An 18,250-nucleotide genomic window follows, 5' to 3' on the forward strand; every position below is an offset into this window, starting at 1 on the left:
ACCACCAACCCCAAAGAGCAGGTCGGGGAGCAGTGGAAAGGTGCAGTGGAGAGGCTGCTGCCATAGTCGTGCGTTACCTCTCCAGCTGGGAGAGGGTCACGAGGGGCTTCTTTAGCTAAAGAAGCGCAGCTAAAGAGGCTCCTGCCATAGCCGCATGTCACCAGCCAGGAGAGGGTCGCGGGGCTATGGCGTCTTCGCTCCATAGGACGCACACACATTTCCCCTTCATTCTTGAAGGGGAAAAAGTGCGTCCTATAGAGCGAAAAATACGGTATTTGAAATGTGGAATTTACTTTCTTAAACTGGATACTGCTCCAGCAATTGTGTCAAGCACACCATCATTTCCCTGCAATGTTTGTTGTGTTTAGGTGTGTTGAAGCTATTATCATTTTACACATAGGCCAGTTACCATTACCGTTTCTGAAAGTATCACTGCTTCAGACTGTTGCAAAGAGATATCTGTCGACTTGAATTCCTTTTCAAATATCTCTTGATGCTTGCTGTTTCTCTTTTCTTTCTTCTTCTCCTTCTTTTCTTTATCCGGATCATCCTTGTCCAACTTGTCTTGTGACCGAGAATGCATCTTCTTTGGTAGAAGAGGCTCAAGCACAAACCTGAAGGGTATAAACATTTGCCATCGCTATATCAGTACCAATCACTACATATTTAGGTGCAGCACCATTTTAGTGCTCCATCCCTTCATCAACCAGTCAAACTTAATGATACTATAATGGGGGTGACAGAACAACTAATTCATTTTGGCTATTGATCAAAATTTACCGCAAACTATTACGGAACAGCCCTAACAATTCATGTAGTAGACTAACAGTGCAATTCTATAAACATCTACTCAATAGGTAAGTGTCATTGTGTTAAATGAGACTTACCTTCCAGTTAAGTATGTATAGGAATGCAACTTCGGCACTCAATTCAAATTCACAATTCAATACACTTTATGAAGTGAAAAACGCCTGTATGGATTTTTTAATACACCTGTAGTTTATAACCTCTCAGGGCCAAAGTATATGTTATATTTATTTACACTGTCTGCTTTTCTTTTGGGGAAGCTAGACGTTGTGGCATCTCTATCTGGAAAGTGATCCTGATTCATAGCAGAGGTGCTTGGTAGCTGCCTGCAAGAAACCTCCCACCTACTGCTGTTTGCCACCAGAGTCGCTGTTACCTTCAGGAGCAAACAGCAGCTGGGTTTGGGGGAGTGGTTTCCAGCAGGAAACTGGCAAGGGCCCTTATGCATTAGAAGAATGATCAGGGTCATTTTAAGCTCCCCCCACCCTCCCAAAGCTGGTAGTTTGGCTGGTAGAAACCTAAGTCTATGAAACTGTGCTTGTGTGAATGTCGAAGTGAAGAACAACTGAAAATATTTGTACAGCCACCATATGTCTTTGTAAATGTGTATCACATGTCAAAGGTAGCAGACATGTATACGGTTGGCCGATGCAGGGCATGGTTCTCTCTCAACATGCAGACGTATCTGCATAGCCAACTGTCACTTCTCTCTGCAAATGGCTATTGGCTGTTGTGTGACCCAAGGGGAAAGGGAGGGGCATGTGGAACGTAATGGAGATATGCTGCTACAGAACCACTTAGGGTTCTGCTCTACTTCTAAGTGCCCCCTCAAGTCACAAGGTATCTCGGCTCTTTGGAATGCCCTCTCTCTCAGCTTTGAAGAGCAACTGCAAAGAATGTTAGAATACCTGACTTCACATGTCAGAAACATTGTGAAGCATTCCAAAGCTTTTTTAAAATGAACATTGCAATTAGCATTGTAAGTGTCAAGAACTGCAGGGATTCTTAATAAGTTTGACACCAATGTTCAGTCTCATAAACTGGCCTTGATGAAATCTTAACTTCAATACTTTAAGTAAATAGAAGAGAGTGGTAAATTCTCAGGCTAAGGAATTTTATTGCTAATATCTCAACACAATATTTTTTTTTTTTAAAAAAACCCTACCTGGAAATTTTAATATATGGATCAAAAAGCCCAAAGAAAATGTGAAGCAGGGATATTTATGAACCTTAGGAGTATGAGCTAGTAGAGAAAATGCTACAGAGTATGCATGCAGTAGACCACACGTACCCATCAGAGCCTGGTCTTGAAGGTGCGCTGTCAGATGAAATGGAGGAAACTGAAGCAACAGACAGTGGCCTTGAAGATGAAGGCATCGTGAATGATCTAACCATGGACCTTGGCCGACTACCTCGTCTGTCATCCAGGCTTGAGGGCTACAGAAAGAGCAAGTATCGTTCTTTTGTTGCCAGAACACTTCCAAATACATGAATGTTATAAAAGATGCACTTTTATTTAGGTGTCATTCATTTCATTCAGAAGAATGAATAGGTTTTTCTTGAGGAAAGGTATTTTGAAAGAAAATTATATTATTCAAGGCCACAGAAATGATAATGCTATCATTCCTTCACATGTATATGTAGCCTTTTAATCAGAGTGGCTAGCCTGGTTCAGATGTTGCTGAACTACAACTCTCATCAACTACAGCCAGTGTGGCCAATGATCAGGGATGATGGGAACTGTAGTGCAGCAACACGTGAAGGCCCAAAAGTTAGCCAAGTCTGCTTTAAACAACTGAAATAGATAAAGATGTTTATTTTATCTAGTTAATTTATATACCACTTTCTATTTCAGCAAAACTCTCTAAGTGGTTTATATATTTCAACAAAAAGGAATCAATATAAGAAATACAATATGAATTCTACATTCAAAACCAAAAAAAACCAACAACTACTCCTAAATCCACAACTTGCCCCCCCCCCCAATATGGAGATTTATCTCTTCCTCACCATCAGGCTCTCACCCTGTAGGGAGTCTGGTACACCACCAACACCCAATTCTTACTACCTCACAGGGAGAACCCCAGTCAATCCGGCAAAATAAATGACTTTACAGAAGCACACATATTAGTACTGAGGCACACAAATCTAGTTTCACAGATGGAAGAAACAAGAAAGGCAGAATTTACAGTTCTGAATATTTATTCAAGGTTTGTTACCCATTAATAACTAATATATGCACAAAATAATTGAATTCTGCCAACAAAAATAGGAACCCCATGCTGTTTGATCACAGGTAGATTTTCCACCCTGCCAACTAGTAGGAGGCTGGTGCTGCACGAAGACAGACAGAAGTGATTAAACACTATACGTTCTGACAGAGCTGGGCTGCAGATCTGTGTGAGGCTGAGAAGATAATATCTGGATATAAGCATAGCAGTCAAATACCAGAATATGTTAAAATGTTCTACTGAAACAAGTGACATATAAACAGGGCTTATATCAACGTCTCTCTTCTCACGGGGAGAACATTATCATCTAGGGCAGTAATTTTATCTGCTGTCTCGTGGCTTTTCCAGTGTTTTCAAGTTGTAAGAAGGAGAGATATTCCAACATAATATAGGGCTGGCCCAGGACATATTGCCACTTGAGGCAGCCTCCTGCCTCTTCCTTCCCTCCTCTCCACAGCTACCTGGAGTTGGCCGGGGGGGGGGGGGAGGGGGAGAAAAGGAGGCCAGAGAGGAGCAGTCACTTCAGATGGCAGCTCCAGGCCTTACTGCTAGCTTTGCTGCCCTCCCACTCACCTGTGGCAGGTGGCAGTGGCAGCAAGCACTGCATTGCTCAGACCTGTATCTGCCACCTGAGGTGGCACTCCAAAGGTTATGTAGGTTTTAATAAGATTAAACATTGTTGACTGCTCTACTCACTATGAATAATGTACAGTAACGAATTAAGCTCTATATTTAAAGAATACGTAATAGAAATGGGTTTCCAATTTTGATAAGCAGCCCATCCAGCATGGCTGATACTGCTATAAGGGAAGCTGTTTTTCGATTTTCAAAAAAGAAAAGAAACAAAACTATACAACCAAGATGTGTGTAGCAAGATATTAGTGAGACTTAAGCAATTTCTAATTGCATACTTGGACACAAATTATACCAATTGTGACGATAACGTATCTCTTAAATGACAGGAGGGTCTCATTATTTTGCCTAGCTTCAGTGTTCATACATGATTTGTGTGGTTAATAAAGCTTGAAAAATCTACTCCTCTGTGTGGGACCAAATACACAACATATGTCACAATGACAAAAGCAGAGAGAGCAATATTGAGCTTGTACACTCAAGATTTACAGTTATACATTTTCTGAGAAATTTTGGAGTGCATATATATTTGTTTCATCATAAAGTGTGGAAGGGGGAATAAATTATATGAGCACTTCTATGTTGTTGTTTTTTAGTGCATTATAAATTCCATTTCAAATATGCAGCTATTCCAAACAAAACATCCAAGACCAATATAAGGAGTTTTACTTAGTTAACACCCAAAGCATAAAAGCAATAAAGCCACTCAAATAGGCCCGATGCAGATATAATGCTAACTCCCTGGAAATGATATTTCACAAATTTTATTCCTTGATACCTGCCTTTGACTTCAAAGGGCGGATGCTTCAAAAAGGTGTCAGATACCACCTGAGGATTTAATCTCATGTCAAAATTGTAAAAAAATGCATACAATCTTGATTTTAAACCAAGCAGGTCTCTCACAGTGAACCTGGAAAGTATACTGTAAAATTTAATGTTTCTGGTTACCTCTTAGGGTTTATATTTGGTCACTCTTAAATACTTGAAAATGTTGTTATGTATACTAATCTTTTCACAGAATACTGAAATGTCTCCTGCAAGCACTCCTGACTTCAAACTATCCTTCAACGAAGAAACTTCAAAGGAACATTCCAGCATGAAATTGCTTAACCATTATTTATTTATTTGGACCCAGCTGAAATTGGGGTTACCTATCTCACTACAGAACGTAATTGTCCATTTCTTAATGTTATGCTAGCTTCCCAGCAGACAAGTCTCTGGAAGGGACATGGATAAGGCAGCGGGAAGGTTGACATGCTCTTGCCCTGACCTCCCTGCAGCCTTCCCATCTCCCTCCGATGGGAGGCTAGCATAACAGCTTCACCCCACACTGTGAGCTGCTTCTGCTCTGAACTTACCCAGGGGGACCTGGGGTCATCAGCTGTCACTGGACAACAACTCCCAGCATCCCTGATGACTGGCCTTGCTGCCTGGGGCTGATAGGAGTTGGAAACCAACAACGTTTGGAGGGCTACACATTGCCTAGCCCTGTGAATAGATTTGGCTCAGCACAGAAATATGACAAATCTATTGCTTACTATTGGTCTTTTGGTCCCACTATGTATTTATTTCTCTTTTGACCCATTTAAATGTAAATATATAATATAAACATATACATACGCCTGCCAATTAAAGACTTCATCAGACTAAAGACTGTCCTAATCCAGGAACATTTATGCCACAATAAACTGAAAAAGATGTTAAGATTTTACGGGCCTCTGTTGTTTTGCATGGATTACCATGACATGGCTATCGCCAAATCTTTAATTGAGTTGTTTTGATACTCTCAAAATACTAGAATTTAGGCCATCCACTAAAGCTGAATGTTGGAAGATTCAGGGGAAACAAAATAAGTGCTTCTTCACACAGTGCAGGAGTTAAACTATGGAATTTCTGGTTGTAGTAATGAGTTTAGACCAATCCACGGAGGGTAAAACTATCAACGGCTTCTAATCATACGGGCTGTGTATTGCCTACCTCAGAGGCAGTATGTGCAAGTGGAAGGAAAGCAGTTGTGTTCACGCCCTACTTTCAGGTCTCCCATAATCATCTGTTTGGCCAGGGGTGAACAGGATGCTGGACAAAGTCCATTATGGCTCTGCTTATGTTAAGTACACCTGTGTGAAAGCCTGTTCACAACTTCTGTCTTACTTTTATGGATATTTTAATAAAACACTGAATTTCACTTGACTGTACCATTGATTTTGTCATATTAAATAGAAATGGAACTGGGAACTCTGAGAGGATCGAGACCTATTCTGCCTCAGAGCCCCTATAATAGTGCAGAATCTACAGGGAAACAAAATTTACATTTCCCATTCTAAAACCGGTATTTTATGAGAACTACTTACAAGACTCCTGACACCATACTGCTTTTCAACTTTTTCTTTCAGTTGCTTAAAACAGGCTTCCATCCTCTCATGAAATGGCCTAAGTGCTTCTGTGACTTTATCTCCATGAATTCGGATACCTTCTGTCAGGAATGGAATCTGAAACAGAAATTTATATTTCCATTAATTTTCTGGTCTTGTGTCAAAAGAACAAAAAAGGAGCAAAACAGGAATTTCATCTTAACATATAAGGTGCTGTGGAATTGTAACACCTTTGAAAACTATACAAAACATGCACAATCTCACTTTTGCCTCCAGTGACTCTTAGGGGGGAAATGAGTTTGTGCAAGTCTGTGCAGTTGCTAATGTGGTTAGTCAAAAAAAACCCACAAACACCCAGATATTTACAGTTTGGGCATGTTCTTGTTCAGTTCTTTGTCTTTTAAAATAAATGGAGTCATCACATTTTGAGATGCACAGCTAAATTAATCAGGATGAATAAATATTCCATTTACATTATGCTCAAAAGAATACCAAGGCATACCACGCCTTAAATTAGCATGCTGATGAATGCCGACGCTCAAGCTACACTATTAATGTCAGCTCCAACAGATTTCCAGAGAATAAATAGTAAAGAAACAAAGCCTGCTTCTGGTTAACAAATGCTATTTATGACCCTTTGCACCACACTGAAAAACAAAACAAAATACTCTACTGCATTTTGTGCACATCAGTATTTGTTAATAAAACGTAGAAAACTATGTATTCAATGCTAAACCTAAATTTCTAATCGGAAATTGGTTTTCCAATATTTTAGAAGAGGGAGAGATAGAGATGAGAAAAGGCAAAATTATTCCTTTTTTATAATTGAAAATAATCATTTATGTGCAGGGCTGCTGTCAAAAAATACCCATGCCAAGGTAAGATTACATAATTAGCACGTAATGTGGAGATGTGACTGACCTTTAAAATGTTTTAAGAGTGATATTTCATTCCCAAAGCTATAGACCTCCTATTAGTCTCTTCTCCCTCAAACTTAAAAGTGGGTGGGGGTTGAAATCTTTTACCAAGATACACAGTTTTGGAGTTTGATATTCTCCACAGCAATCAAGCTAAGATGCTTCTGCTTAATAATTCATAATTAAACCATAATACTGATTAAAAACAGATCCCCCCCAAGATCGCTGAACATCCATCTAAATCAGAAGATTTACAAGTATGGAAGACAATATAACTGAACTGCATTTTATACAAATTCAATGAATCTTGTCAGGATGAAATCCTGAATAAAATTTGTTTTCTTGACATTTAGCAGCACACAGCTGCTGCTTCTCTTGGCACTTTTGAAGGAAAAGACCAAAGAAGCACAATATTTCAACTGTAGCCACGGGTATTTATAGCCCATATGGATTTGTCCTTGGCAGCGGAAAAAAATAAACATTAAAATTGCCACTTTGATTAGAACTAATGAAGCATATTTTTTGTTAATCACCAAAGAGCAACTTCCAGCTATCTTCCATATGGCAATTAAATACAGGGAACCACAGTTGTGTTATTTTTGACCAGGGAAAGATAAGCCACAAGAGAAGCTAGCTTTCCTAATGTATTTGCTGCAGGGTCATTCCTGACTTTTACGGGTTAAAAATATGATGAATGATGGAATGTGACGTAAGTGATGCAGCCCACTTCAGAAAATTATCACAGAATATATCTGCTAAAGCAATATCAAGATGTTGGTGAACTGGACAGTCATGAAAAATGTTACACTATTGTCATTTAGATTGAAAACCGCATGATTTAGGACTTTGGGGCTGTTGTTTTGCTTATGTTACAGTGGAAAGAGTCTAGTGCACTGGTTGGAAAAAGGCAACTGGTGGCCTCAGGGTCTAATTTGCCCCTGGAATAAATCCTGGTTCAAATAAACCAACTGAATGCAAACCTCAGCCAGGGTGTAGGCAAAGGATTGTTAACTCCCTACCTATCAGAAAGCGCTTCCCATACTGTGCATGCTCTCTCTCAGTCACAGGCAAAAATATGAAGCTTATAATAAGGAGAGAACTCTGGCAACACCTCGCATTGAGGAGGAGTAGAGGTTTGAAGAAAGCATTCACCTTTTCTTCCTTGGAGACCACGAGATTGAATCAGTGGAGAGAGCTAGTGCTGTCAGTCTCCTTGACAGGCCCGGTCCATCCACGAGGCAGAGAGAAGCAGCTGCCTCAGGTGGAGGAAGCCATTGAGGTAGTGCTGCCAAGGCAGCACCACGACAGGCACTGAACTGCACTGGGCTTTCGCCATACCAGATAACCACCTCTTTACTTAAGCATTTATTTGAAGTTCTTCCTGCTCAAATGGTTCTCCACGTGGAGCACGCTCCATGCAGTTGGTGCTGGAAATGGCCACTGCTGCACTGCTTGGTTGATTAACTTCCCCTTGCTTTTGGGCAAAGCCTGTGGATGGGAATCATGCAAAGGAATGTATTCATATCTTTGGGGTGGGGTGGGGGGATGCCATGGCATTTTGTCACATTTTTGTGAAGCCACCAATTAATTTAATTAGCAATTTAAACTAATTAAATGGCACTTTTTGCCTTCTGGAACAAATGAAATAATTTACAGAAAGGTTTAATTCTGGACACTCTGATGTGGCATTTAAAACTCATCGCCGTGTCTTCCTAGCTGCAGCAATATCAAGGGGAAAAAAGTTTGCTTCTATTAATCTGGTTGGTTTATGTTTCTTAGCTTTAAGCAAGAAAACATGGAAATGCACAAGAGAGGTGGAAATGATGTGCATCTGTATTAAAATAAATGTGTATTGTTAAATATGCAACCTTGCAATAATATATAAATTTTGCTAGCACGCTAATTCTCTTCTGGGTAAACAGTGTGTCCATGAGCACCATTAAACTTCATTTTTAACATAGTTATTAGGGGCAATGACACAGTGCTGACATTAAGTTAGTCTCCCGGGAACAAATTATTTTTCTCTGTAGGAATGAAAACTCCTAAAATCCAATCTGTTGTAAAAGCTTACCAGGGTGGGGGAATCAATAGAATTTCAGAGGACCACATGAGTTTTTGTTCAGCAATACTTTCATGGTCCATAGAGAATTTCTGAATATTATATCTTAGCTTTCTTCAAAATCTAAAATATAGGCCTCTGGAAATTTAAATTATTCCTCTTATAATAAGGACACAACTGAATATAAAACAACATGAATGTAGCAGTGTTGTTGTTGTTTTTAAAAAAGCAGTCAGTCACATCTGTGAAATGCATCATAAAATTATCCTGAGGCCAAACACACAATATTTGCATATAACTATACAACAGATGCTGGAATGAGCTTTCTAGTTTTCCTCCCTAATACATTCAGCATTTGACAGTAATAACAGCAATCCTTAACAAAAAAAGACTACTGTACTTGAGCTTCACAATTAAAAAGAGAGAGATCCAAAAAAGGTAGTGCTGCACAATTTTCTATAATTAATACATTTTTTCCTCCTTACTCTTGCAAGGTGAACAGTGAAAGAGAGGAACATCTTACGGAATCCTCTCCTTTATATACACAATTGAGCAGATGAAAACAGGAGTTTCAGAACTATCCTGGTCTTAATCTAGGTAGGTAAGAGGCAGTCCTTTTTCCTTTCCTCTCTTTGTTAGAATCAGTTGTGATGGTTACCAATTCCATTTTCCATCACAGGGACTGACTCAAATAGATACAGATACATGAAAGAAATATCGGCTGACTGGGCATCCATGATTCCAGTCTCTGCTTCCCAGAGGTGATTTGGGCACATGTCCTGGCTGAAAAAGCCTGACGTTGCGTTTATTGAAAATACTGTCTTGAGCAGTGGGTGTAAACGAAGATGCACTGGATTTTAAGTTACTTTATTCACATGGCTGCATCCTAAGGAACGCTTGGATTATTCCATGTGGAGCAAACTGGCTAAAGTACAACAGAGTGTTTTTTATTAATTTATTTCATAAATACACCATGGTTCTAGGAAAAACCTCAAGGCCATACATCTGCCCCACTCCAGCTATCACTCCCTAATGCTTCAGTCTCCATCCCATAACTTTGTTCTGCATCTAGCACACCCTTGGCATAAAATAAGAATTTCAGATTGAATGTGAATCTTTAGTCTGGTCCAGCCTTCCTGCAGTGCTCCAGAGTGAATATTTACAGCAGAACTTTTAAGCTACCATACCTATCACTTACCTTTTCTTCTTCTTTTGCCCCTAGAGGTAAATCAGTCCCAGCTGGGAGGAAATGCCACACTGAACTAAACTATACTATGATAGTTTCTAAGCTGAAAGTTCCAGTGCTCTCAGATCTTTAAATTGTGAACTTAACAGCAGGAGATAAAATTGTGGGTTAATAGTGCTAGTCACATTTGGGAGTATAAAATGACAAACTATGTCAGACACAGAAAGATGAACTTTAACTCCTGTTTCAAGGCATTTGAAATGCCATAGAAACATATACACTGGAGTGAATTCTTTGATGCCTGAGTTTTGTCAAAAATGACAGCGGGCTGCCTTTGAATGCCACTTGGTTCCTTGACGACGTGATTTACCTGCCATGCGATTAGGTCCTTCAATTTTTCAATTTTTTCATGATCTTCTGGATGGTCATACACATATTTTTCAGTAAAAAAAGCCTAAGGGGGGAAAAATGTCATTTTACAAAAGAAATAATACATTTGACAATGTAGAAGAACTAATAAAAAGTAAATACACTTATTTAGCCATTTTCAATAGAATATGAACTTTTCAAAGTGGAAGTGATATGCAGAAAAGTAGCATTGTTGAAATAGGCACATAGGTACGCAAGTGTGTTTTCTGTGCTAACTGGCTTTCACTAGTGTAAGGGAACCAAGGAGCTAAGAAGGGCGCGCCAGTACAGTAGTACCTTGGTTCTCAAACTTAATCTGTTCCAGGAGTCCATTCGACTCCTGAAACAATTTGAAAACCAAGGTGTGGCTTCCAATTGGCTGCAGGAGCTTCCTGCACTCAAGCAGAAGCAGTGCTGGACGTTTAGCTTCCGAAAAACATTTGCAAACCAGAACACTTACTTCTGGGTTTGCGGCGTTCGGGAGCCGAATTGTTCGACAACTAAGCTGTTCGAGAACCAAGCACAAACAGGAGTGGGGGGAAGTGAAGCCAAAATTGGACACTTCCCCTAGGCCTCATGCTGCCTATTCAAAGCCAGGTAAGCTTTGTGGTTTCGGGCTTTGGGAAGGAGGCGCGAGGCTCTGGCAGGATCCTAGAGCCCCTCAATCTCCTTCCCCCAAGCTGGGAAAGTGCTAACTAGGTTTTGGGAAGGAGGTGGGAGGACTCTAGGACCCTGTCAGAGCCTTTACACCTCCTTTCCAAAGTACAGCACCTTTATGAAGGCAGAATGAGGGCTGGGAGGGACATCAAATGCTGCTGAGGGCAGCCGAAAAAGGCCTCATGTTGGATCTCAGAAAGCTTGAAGAACAGAAATAAACCACAGATGCTGCCCCAATTGATCCTCTTTCAATGTGGGTGGTTGTTGGTCCCCAGCTTCAGTGATTCTGAGAGGAGTGGATTGGCATTCTGTCCCTTCCCTCAAAAAGATTGTTACAAGGGGCCTATTTTCAGAAGTATTTGCATTAGTAAAGATTTGGAATGGTTCCTAGAAAAGACAAATACCCTGTGGATCATCCATTAATTAGATACACCTTTAGTATATATAAGTTCTAGGTTTCTCATCGCTGGAGAGCCAACATGGTTACACAGAGAACACTGAATGAACATACCTTTTCATAGTTGGTGAAGCCACCCATAACCGCAGGATCTACAATGCCATTTAGCAGCATTGACAAAGGATTAATAGGCAGGTTTGGATCACTCAAATGTTGCTGAACCATATTGTTGATTTTGTCATTTGTTAATTGCATGGTTTCAATTGCATTTTCAAGTGGGCTGATTTCAACCTGAGACAATAGCACACACACACAAAAAAAAAATCATTAGAAAAATAATTACATATTGGCCTAAATTCAGCTGTCAACTGATTTCAAAGTAGAATAATGTTACTATAGTTTCATTTCAGCAATGAGAACAAGAACTGATATTCTTATCATTCTTAAAACACCAGAATGAGCACACATTAAGCCTTAATCCACATATAACATTTGCATTTGCTTATGCAGGTATTCACTCAAACAGGCCCTGCCGGGGGAGGGGGCAGCCGGGGACACTTGCCCCAGGCCACCTGGGTCCCCCCACCAGGCACCAGCTGGTTTCTTGGCTTGAGTTTATAACTTTATTCTAATAGGACTCTTGCCCCGGGCCTCAGACAAGCTCTGCATGGGCCTGCACTTGAAACAGCAACACCACCCAATTTATTAAGATATACAGCCTGGTCCACCTAAGACTCATAGCAGCTAAAAAGCAAATGTACTACATCAATCTGTTTAATCTTAAATCACATTACAATGCTTTACTTAGCTGAGCCAAATCCCACCATCGTATCAGCCTCCAAATGAATGTCTTATGACCCTTGACTACATTCACCTGTTGGCAATGTGACTCTTGTATTTAGAATGCTTGCCATGCCAATAGAGTTTTTTTAAATTTTGCAGCTCCATAGACCTACCTAAGTTGAACCCTGGATGGGTCTATTTCCTCCCACCTCTAAAGAGCCACAAGGCTGTATTCTTTTCCTATTGAGGTGCATTATGCCAGGTGATGTTTGATACACTAAAGAATTTCTAAAGTGGTTTGCAATGCAGCTGAAAAGCAGGGGAGAAATGATTTGGTCAAAACCCTATTGTAAGAATAAAAAAGGGGGTTCTGCCCATGTCACCAATGACTGTTTTAAAAATCAAACAAATACTATGAGAGAATAGAAAAGATAAGGGGTTAATTGGAATGTGTAAAAAAATGCAAGTCTGTATTTGATTACAGTCATTTGCATAAACTTTACATAAGAACACTTCTGTCTACCTATCAGTAACATAACGCATTTCTGAAAGGCACTTATAATCAAATCTTTCTAATTGTCACTCCTACACCTGCACTCTGATTACATCTAACTTGCCTTAATTATCATTTTTTAAAGTGTGTTTTGTGCATTATTTTGGAATGCAAAGTAATATGACAAACAGTTCTGTTGCATTTGCCAAACAAATCTCTGCTCCTCACTGCTGCATCTGACACCGTTGACTTTTAAATGTGGTCAGTATGGGGCATAAATTGAGTTACAGAATGAGTAAAGCCTTGCACACTGTCCTTCCAAGTGAATGCTGCTTCTAGGGTGCCCAGTAGTATGGTCAGAACAAAGCTACATAGATAGACAGATTTAATTTGTCTGCTGCATCTTCAAAAATAACAAAGAAATACGTTGCTATACAGATAAAAATACATAAACATCAGTCATTGTGCATATTCACAAAACATTGTGTAGAAGAAGGACAAATGAAGAGCATGGACAGAGTATTTCACATAATCCTGGTCAACACCCATTGTTTCCAGTAATACTGGGGTGGGGCATGTGTACAATTAGAATTCCGACATGTCTCCCAATAAACACCACCCAAAGACTGGTTCTCGCCATAGTCAGGTTCATTACAATGCCTAGTCATGCTAATTGTACATCCACGTAAATAAATCTAATCTAATCCTTTCTCTCACTTCATCAGGTTTTTTAGGAAGACCTATACTGGCAAACCAGAGAGAGAGGGGAAGACGGAATGACTAATGAAAAAGCTGTTCGGACAAAAGGATTAATGAGTTCAATGAATGGTTGGGAGGTAAGCAGGACTGAGCTTGCTGGCCGCACGCCCAATGCTGAGAACATCTTGCTGGCCACACTTCACAACACTCGTGAGTTTGGCACATTGACCAGCTTCCTGCTTAAATGGAGGAGCTGTGCATATATGTACATAGCCCCTTCCCCATGTAATACTGAACATGCGGCCATGGCTACTGCATGTGATCCCACCCATGCCTCATGCATTCAGTGTAAACGTGAGGACTCACATCTGAACAGCCCCACAGAATTGATCCTTCTTTGGGGAAGGTCAGTATCGTGGTTCCAGGCTTCAACTTGACCTTGAGCTCTCAGGGAGTTCTAGCATAAAGTTGTATCTATTAAGAGAAGTGGTTTACGACCAAACGATAACATGTGAAGAAAGTAAAATGTTTCCACAGGCATGGCCAAGAATAATTTGCTGGATTAGATGGGCCTCTGGTCTGATCCAGAAGGGTGATTCTTGCATGCTTAAAGGTAAAGGTAAAGGACCCCTGACAGTTACGTCCAGTCACAGATGACTCTGGGGTTGTGGCACTCATCTCGCTTTACAGGCCGAGGAAGCCGGCGTTTGTCCGCAGACAGTTTTTCCAGGCCATGTGGCCAGCATGACTAAGCCGCTTCTGGTGAAACCAGAGCAGCGCAGGAAAACAGCGTTTACCTTCTCGCCGGAGCAGTACCTATTTATCTACTTGAACTTTGACGTGTTTTCGAATTGCTAGGTGGGCAGGAGAGGGACCGAACAACGGAAACTCACCCTGTTGCGGGGATTCGAACCACCAACCTTCCAATCAGCAAGCCCTAGGCTCAGTGGTTTAGACCACAGAGCCACCTGTGTCCCTTAAATTTCACCAATCTGAGGCAGCAGTCTTGGGGTTGCTGACCATCTCCATTAAATTTGCATGAGATCCTGGGCTCAAAAGATTTATTAAATGTCCTATACTTATACATTCTCTTGAGCTACAACTTCTTATGCAGCACCAGAACCATCTCTGATTATTGACCTCTGCTGATTTCTTAGCTTCTTTGATCCAGCTCCTCTTTATTGCTCTTGGTTCCCTCTCCTGTGAGTTTTATTCAGTGTAATCCTGCTTGGTTTTGCCAGCTGTTTCTTTCGCTCAAAGTCTTCCAGCCCTCTAGAACTCACTGTAGTACTTGCCATATCACCTTGCCTTATATTGCCTAATTCTGTCAGCACTTCCTGCCCTCCTTCTCATGACTAAGAGTAATGGATACCTTCTGGAACCAGACAACCTTTTCCCGGTTAGTGGAAAAATATAAAAACTGTCTAAACTCACGTGGTACCTGAATCACTGTGATGAATCACAATACTGTGAATAAAAATATATGTATCTGACCCACCAATGTTCTCTGGATACCTTGTTCTTTTAAATCCACAGACTTTGTTTAACTGTAGTATCATAAGATTTGAGGGATCATTTGGCATTGCAACGGTATTTCTGGGTATTAAATGATCTTATTTAATCCATCAACACAGATATTATAAAGAGATCACACATTTTCAGCCAACTGAAGCTAAGCTGTCTTCTACTTCTTTCTCAAACAGCACATTTCTGAAATGAATGTTTGATATCAAGGAGAAGTCATCTCTGAATCAGACAGTACTGTCTACGAATGCCATGGCTACAAGTTTAAGAGTGCCTTGGTAAAGACTTCTGGTATTTAATATTTGATTTCCTTACACTAAGCATAGCAAATGGCAAGTTTCTTCTGCTGTTTGCTTATGTCTTGATTTATTACAATGTAAATCTGTCTGTGTTCAAACTTTCAAGTCAATGTTTATCTGAATCCTTACCTCTCTCTTCATTGCAAATGCAAACAAATTAACCTGGACAGCATAATGTGTGTGTAGTCATATGAAATTATATGTTAATACTCCCCACCCCCCTTCTTTGAGCTACAAAGAAATATAGACAGGTGGCTGGTGTCAGGTTGGAATTAGCAGAGTTTTAAATTTAAACATAAAATGCTTGCAATAAATTATTATAATAACTGACTGCTCAAGATTCTTCCCTTTGCTCCCAACCTACCATCAAGGGAGAGGTGTTTCCAACTACTCCAACCTTTGCCTTTGGAAGCCATATACCAATCTGCTACAAGAGAGGGACACTGAGCAACATTATGGGAGGGCTGTTTGTAGGATTAAGGTGAAACTGTGAAGCTCCCTTGTTATTTTTTTGCACTGGATATTGCATGTTGTTTAACTAATTTTGTTATATTTATAGTATTGGAATGTCTTTTTTCTGGAAGGTTACTATATTTGTTGTTTAGCTATGTTACTATGAAATTGTTTTAGTAGCGCTTGTTTGAAATACATCCCTGATTCTTTGCTGTAAGCCATTCTGAGCATGATTATGTGGGAAAGTGGCATGAAAATATAATAAATGGATGGATGAATGAATGAATGAATCTTGCCAGTGGCGTAGCGTGGGGGGTGCAGGGGGGCCGGCTGCACCGGGCGCAACATCTGGGGGGCGCGCGCTTGCACTGCTAAAATCAGTGCTAAAATCCATGGGTTAGGGGGCGCAAATTACTTGCCTTGCCCCGGGTGCTGACAACCCACGCTACGCCACTGAACCTTGCTACCCCACACATCAGCTGTTAGCCGCAGAGACTGAGTATGTAAACAAAGCCCTGGTGCACCTCTAGGCTCTTTGGGACGTCCTCCGCCCCCTCTGATGTCCTCTTCGGACTCCTGGGAGTGTCTCCTCAAAGCCATGAGGATTCCCCCTAGCTCTTCTGCCATTTCAGGGTATGAATTGAATTAGAGGCGTCTCCCCACTACCGCGTGATTGACTCACATGCAACCACATATTATTTCGTAGCGTCACGCATATATACACAGTCACACATAAGCATGTAAGAGGTGGGGATGGCTATGTATTCTATTCTGAAAAGTATAGTCACTTTTCATTTACATGTTTTCATCTAAAAATACTATGGGAAAGAACAAGGAGCTAATAAGGTATGTTCCAGATATAGAAAAAAAGCCCCCTTTGTTGGTAATATTTACACCAGCAAAACATTTTAGAGTTGTGTGACTACATTTCTTATTTAGATGTCACTGAAAAAGTTGGAAAACTGCAAATTAAACAAGTAAATAAGTGACTTAATGCTGCATGGATAAGACGTCGGTGCTGACTTTTTACAACTGTCTAGTTTGTGTTTTTAATTAATAAATTTCTTAAAATAAACATGAACATGCATCTCTAATTAAGGAGACTAGACAAATCACACTCAATGCAATAAAATGCATAAAAGGAAGTGCTATATCACACCAGGGTCTCCAAAGCTGAAGCTGAGGAGGACTTATTTGTGATAATTGTTCAAACTGTGTTGTATGGGACTATTGGTCCTCAGTTGCTAGAAAATAATAGATAGAAAATATTTATGACTTATTTGAAGTTCACTGTTGAACCCACTACAATGAGATTGGATTTGCCATGGTACTAAGAAATTAACCAGTGGTGTCAACCATATTATGGTGATCAGGAGGACCACAATGTACCATGCCAGAGGTTCCTGAAGCAGAAGGGCAGGAACTTAAGCCATAGCATCAACATCAGAAGCAGTATTCATATAATGTAAGATCAGCAAACTGTACACGTTCAGTTTTTAAATAAAAAAAATAGCAGCCATGTGATTAAGTGACCTCAGTAAAAATCTTCTGAATTGATCTTACCATAAAAACTGATTTGACTTCAAACCATCTTAAAATCCCAGGTAATTTATATCCTGTCACATAAATGGTTCTCTCAATCCACATATTCTGCAAATTTAAGAGAAAAGATTTGAAGTAGAATGTTAGCAGATTGATAGACTTTATCCTACCCCATCATTTATATCTCCATTATCACAAAAAGCCTGGCTGCAAGTATACAGATACTACAATGTTGGCTTTTTTTAATGCACCAAAAGAAATCTCATGGATTGCCTGTATGAGCTGGAGGAGTACTCTTCCATCTACCATACTAGATCAACTTTGTTTCTTCTCTGTGAGTCTCTTTATGTGCACACATGTGCTTGCATGCATGCATGTGCTAAAAATCTCTCTCCTTTTTTACCCTACCTTGGATGCATTACAATCTGTTTTTCAATTCTTGTTATCTTGTCACTTTTATTACTTTGGATAAATAGCTGTGTAATTTGATTTGCAGTAAATTACCGAAGATGGGACAGCAGAGCATATTCTGTTCTCCTAACATGGAAGCTGGTAACTGGTGAAAGTTTTCACAACTATCTACTTTGTAGAAGGTGAACTTCTTAAGTCTCCTTTGGCTCATCAAGGTCATATCCCAAAATCATGGGTGGGGAACCTGTTTCCCTTAAGGTGTTGTTGGACTACAACTCCTACCACTCCTGACCATTAGCCAATGCTGACTGGGAATGATAGAACCCAGCAAATTGCATCAGGTGAGGCAAGGCTGATAATGAATGCCAGCTGACATGGA

General features: G+C 40.2%; 1 protein-coding gene across 2 annotated transcripts in view; it reads right to left on the minus strand.

Annotated features, from left to right (window-relative positions):
* The window catches only part of DOCK1 (dedicator of cytokinesis 1), a 365,804-nt gene that overhangs the window by 19,799 nt on the left and 327,755 nt on the right, over positions 1-18,250 (minus strand). For both annotated transcript variants that reach the window (XM_083506102.1, XM_083506101.1), the window contains exons 44-49: positions 17,482-17,568; positions 11,782-11,958; positions 10,576-10,659; positions 6,023-6,160; positions 2,099-2,244; positions 416-614 (exon numbers count right to left, since the gene is read on the minus strand). In XM_083506102.1, coding sequence (XP_083362228.1) covers positions 416-614; positions 2,099-2,244; positions 6,023-6,160; positions 10,576-10,659; positions 11,782-11,958; positions 17,482-17,568 — 831 coding nt within the window. The remainder of the gene's footprint in view (positions 1-415; positions 615-2,098; positions 2,245-6,022; positions 6,161-10,575; positions 10,660-11,781; positions 11,959-17,481; positions 17,569-18,250) is intronic.

This window comes from Podarcis liolepis, assembly GCF_965112155.1.
Source record: "Podarcis liolepis genome assembly, chromosome: 5".
NCBI classification, from domain to species: domain Eukaryota; kingdom Metazoa; phylum Chordata; class Lepidosauria; order Squamata; family Lacertidae; genus Podarcis; species Podarcis liolepis.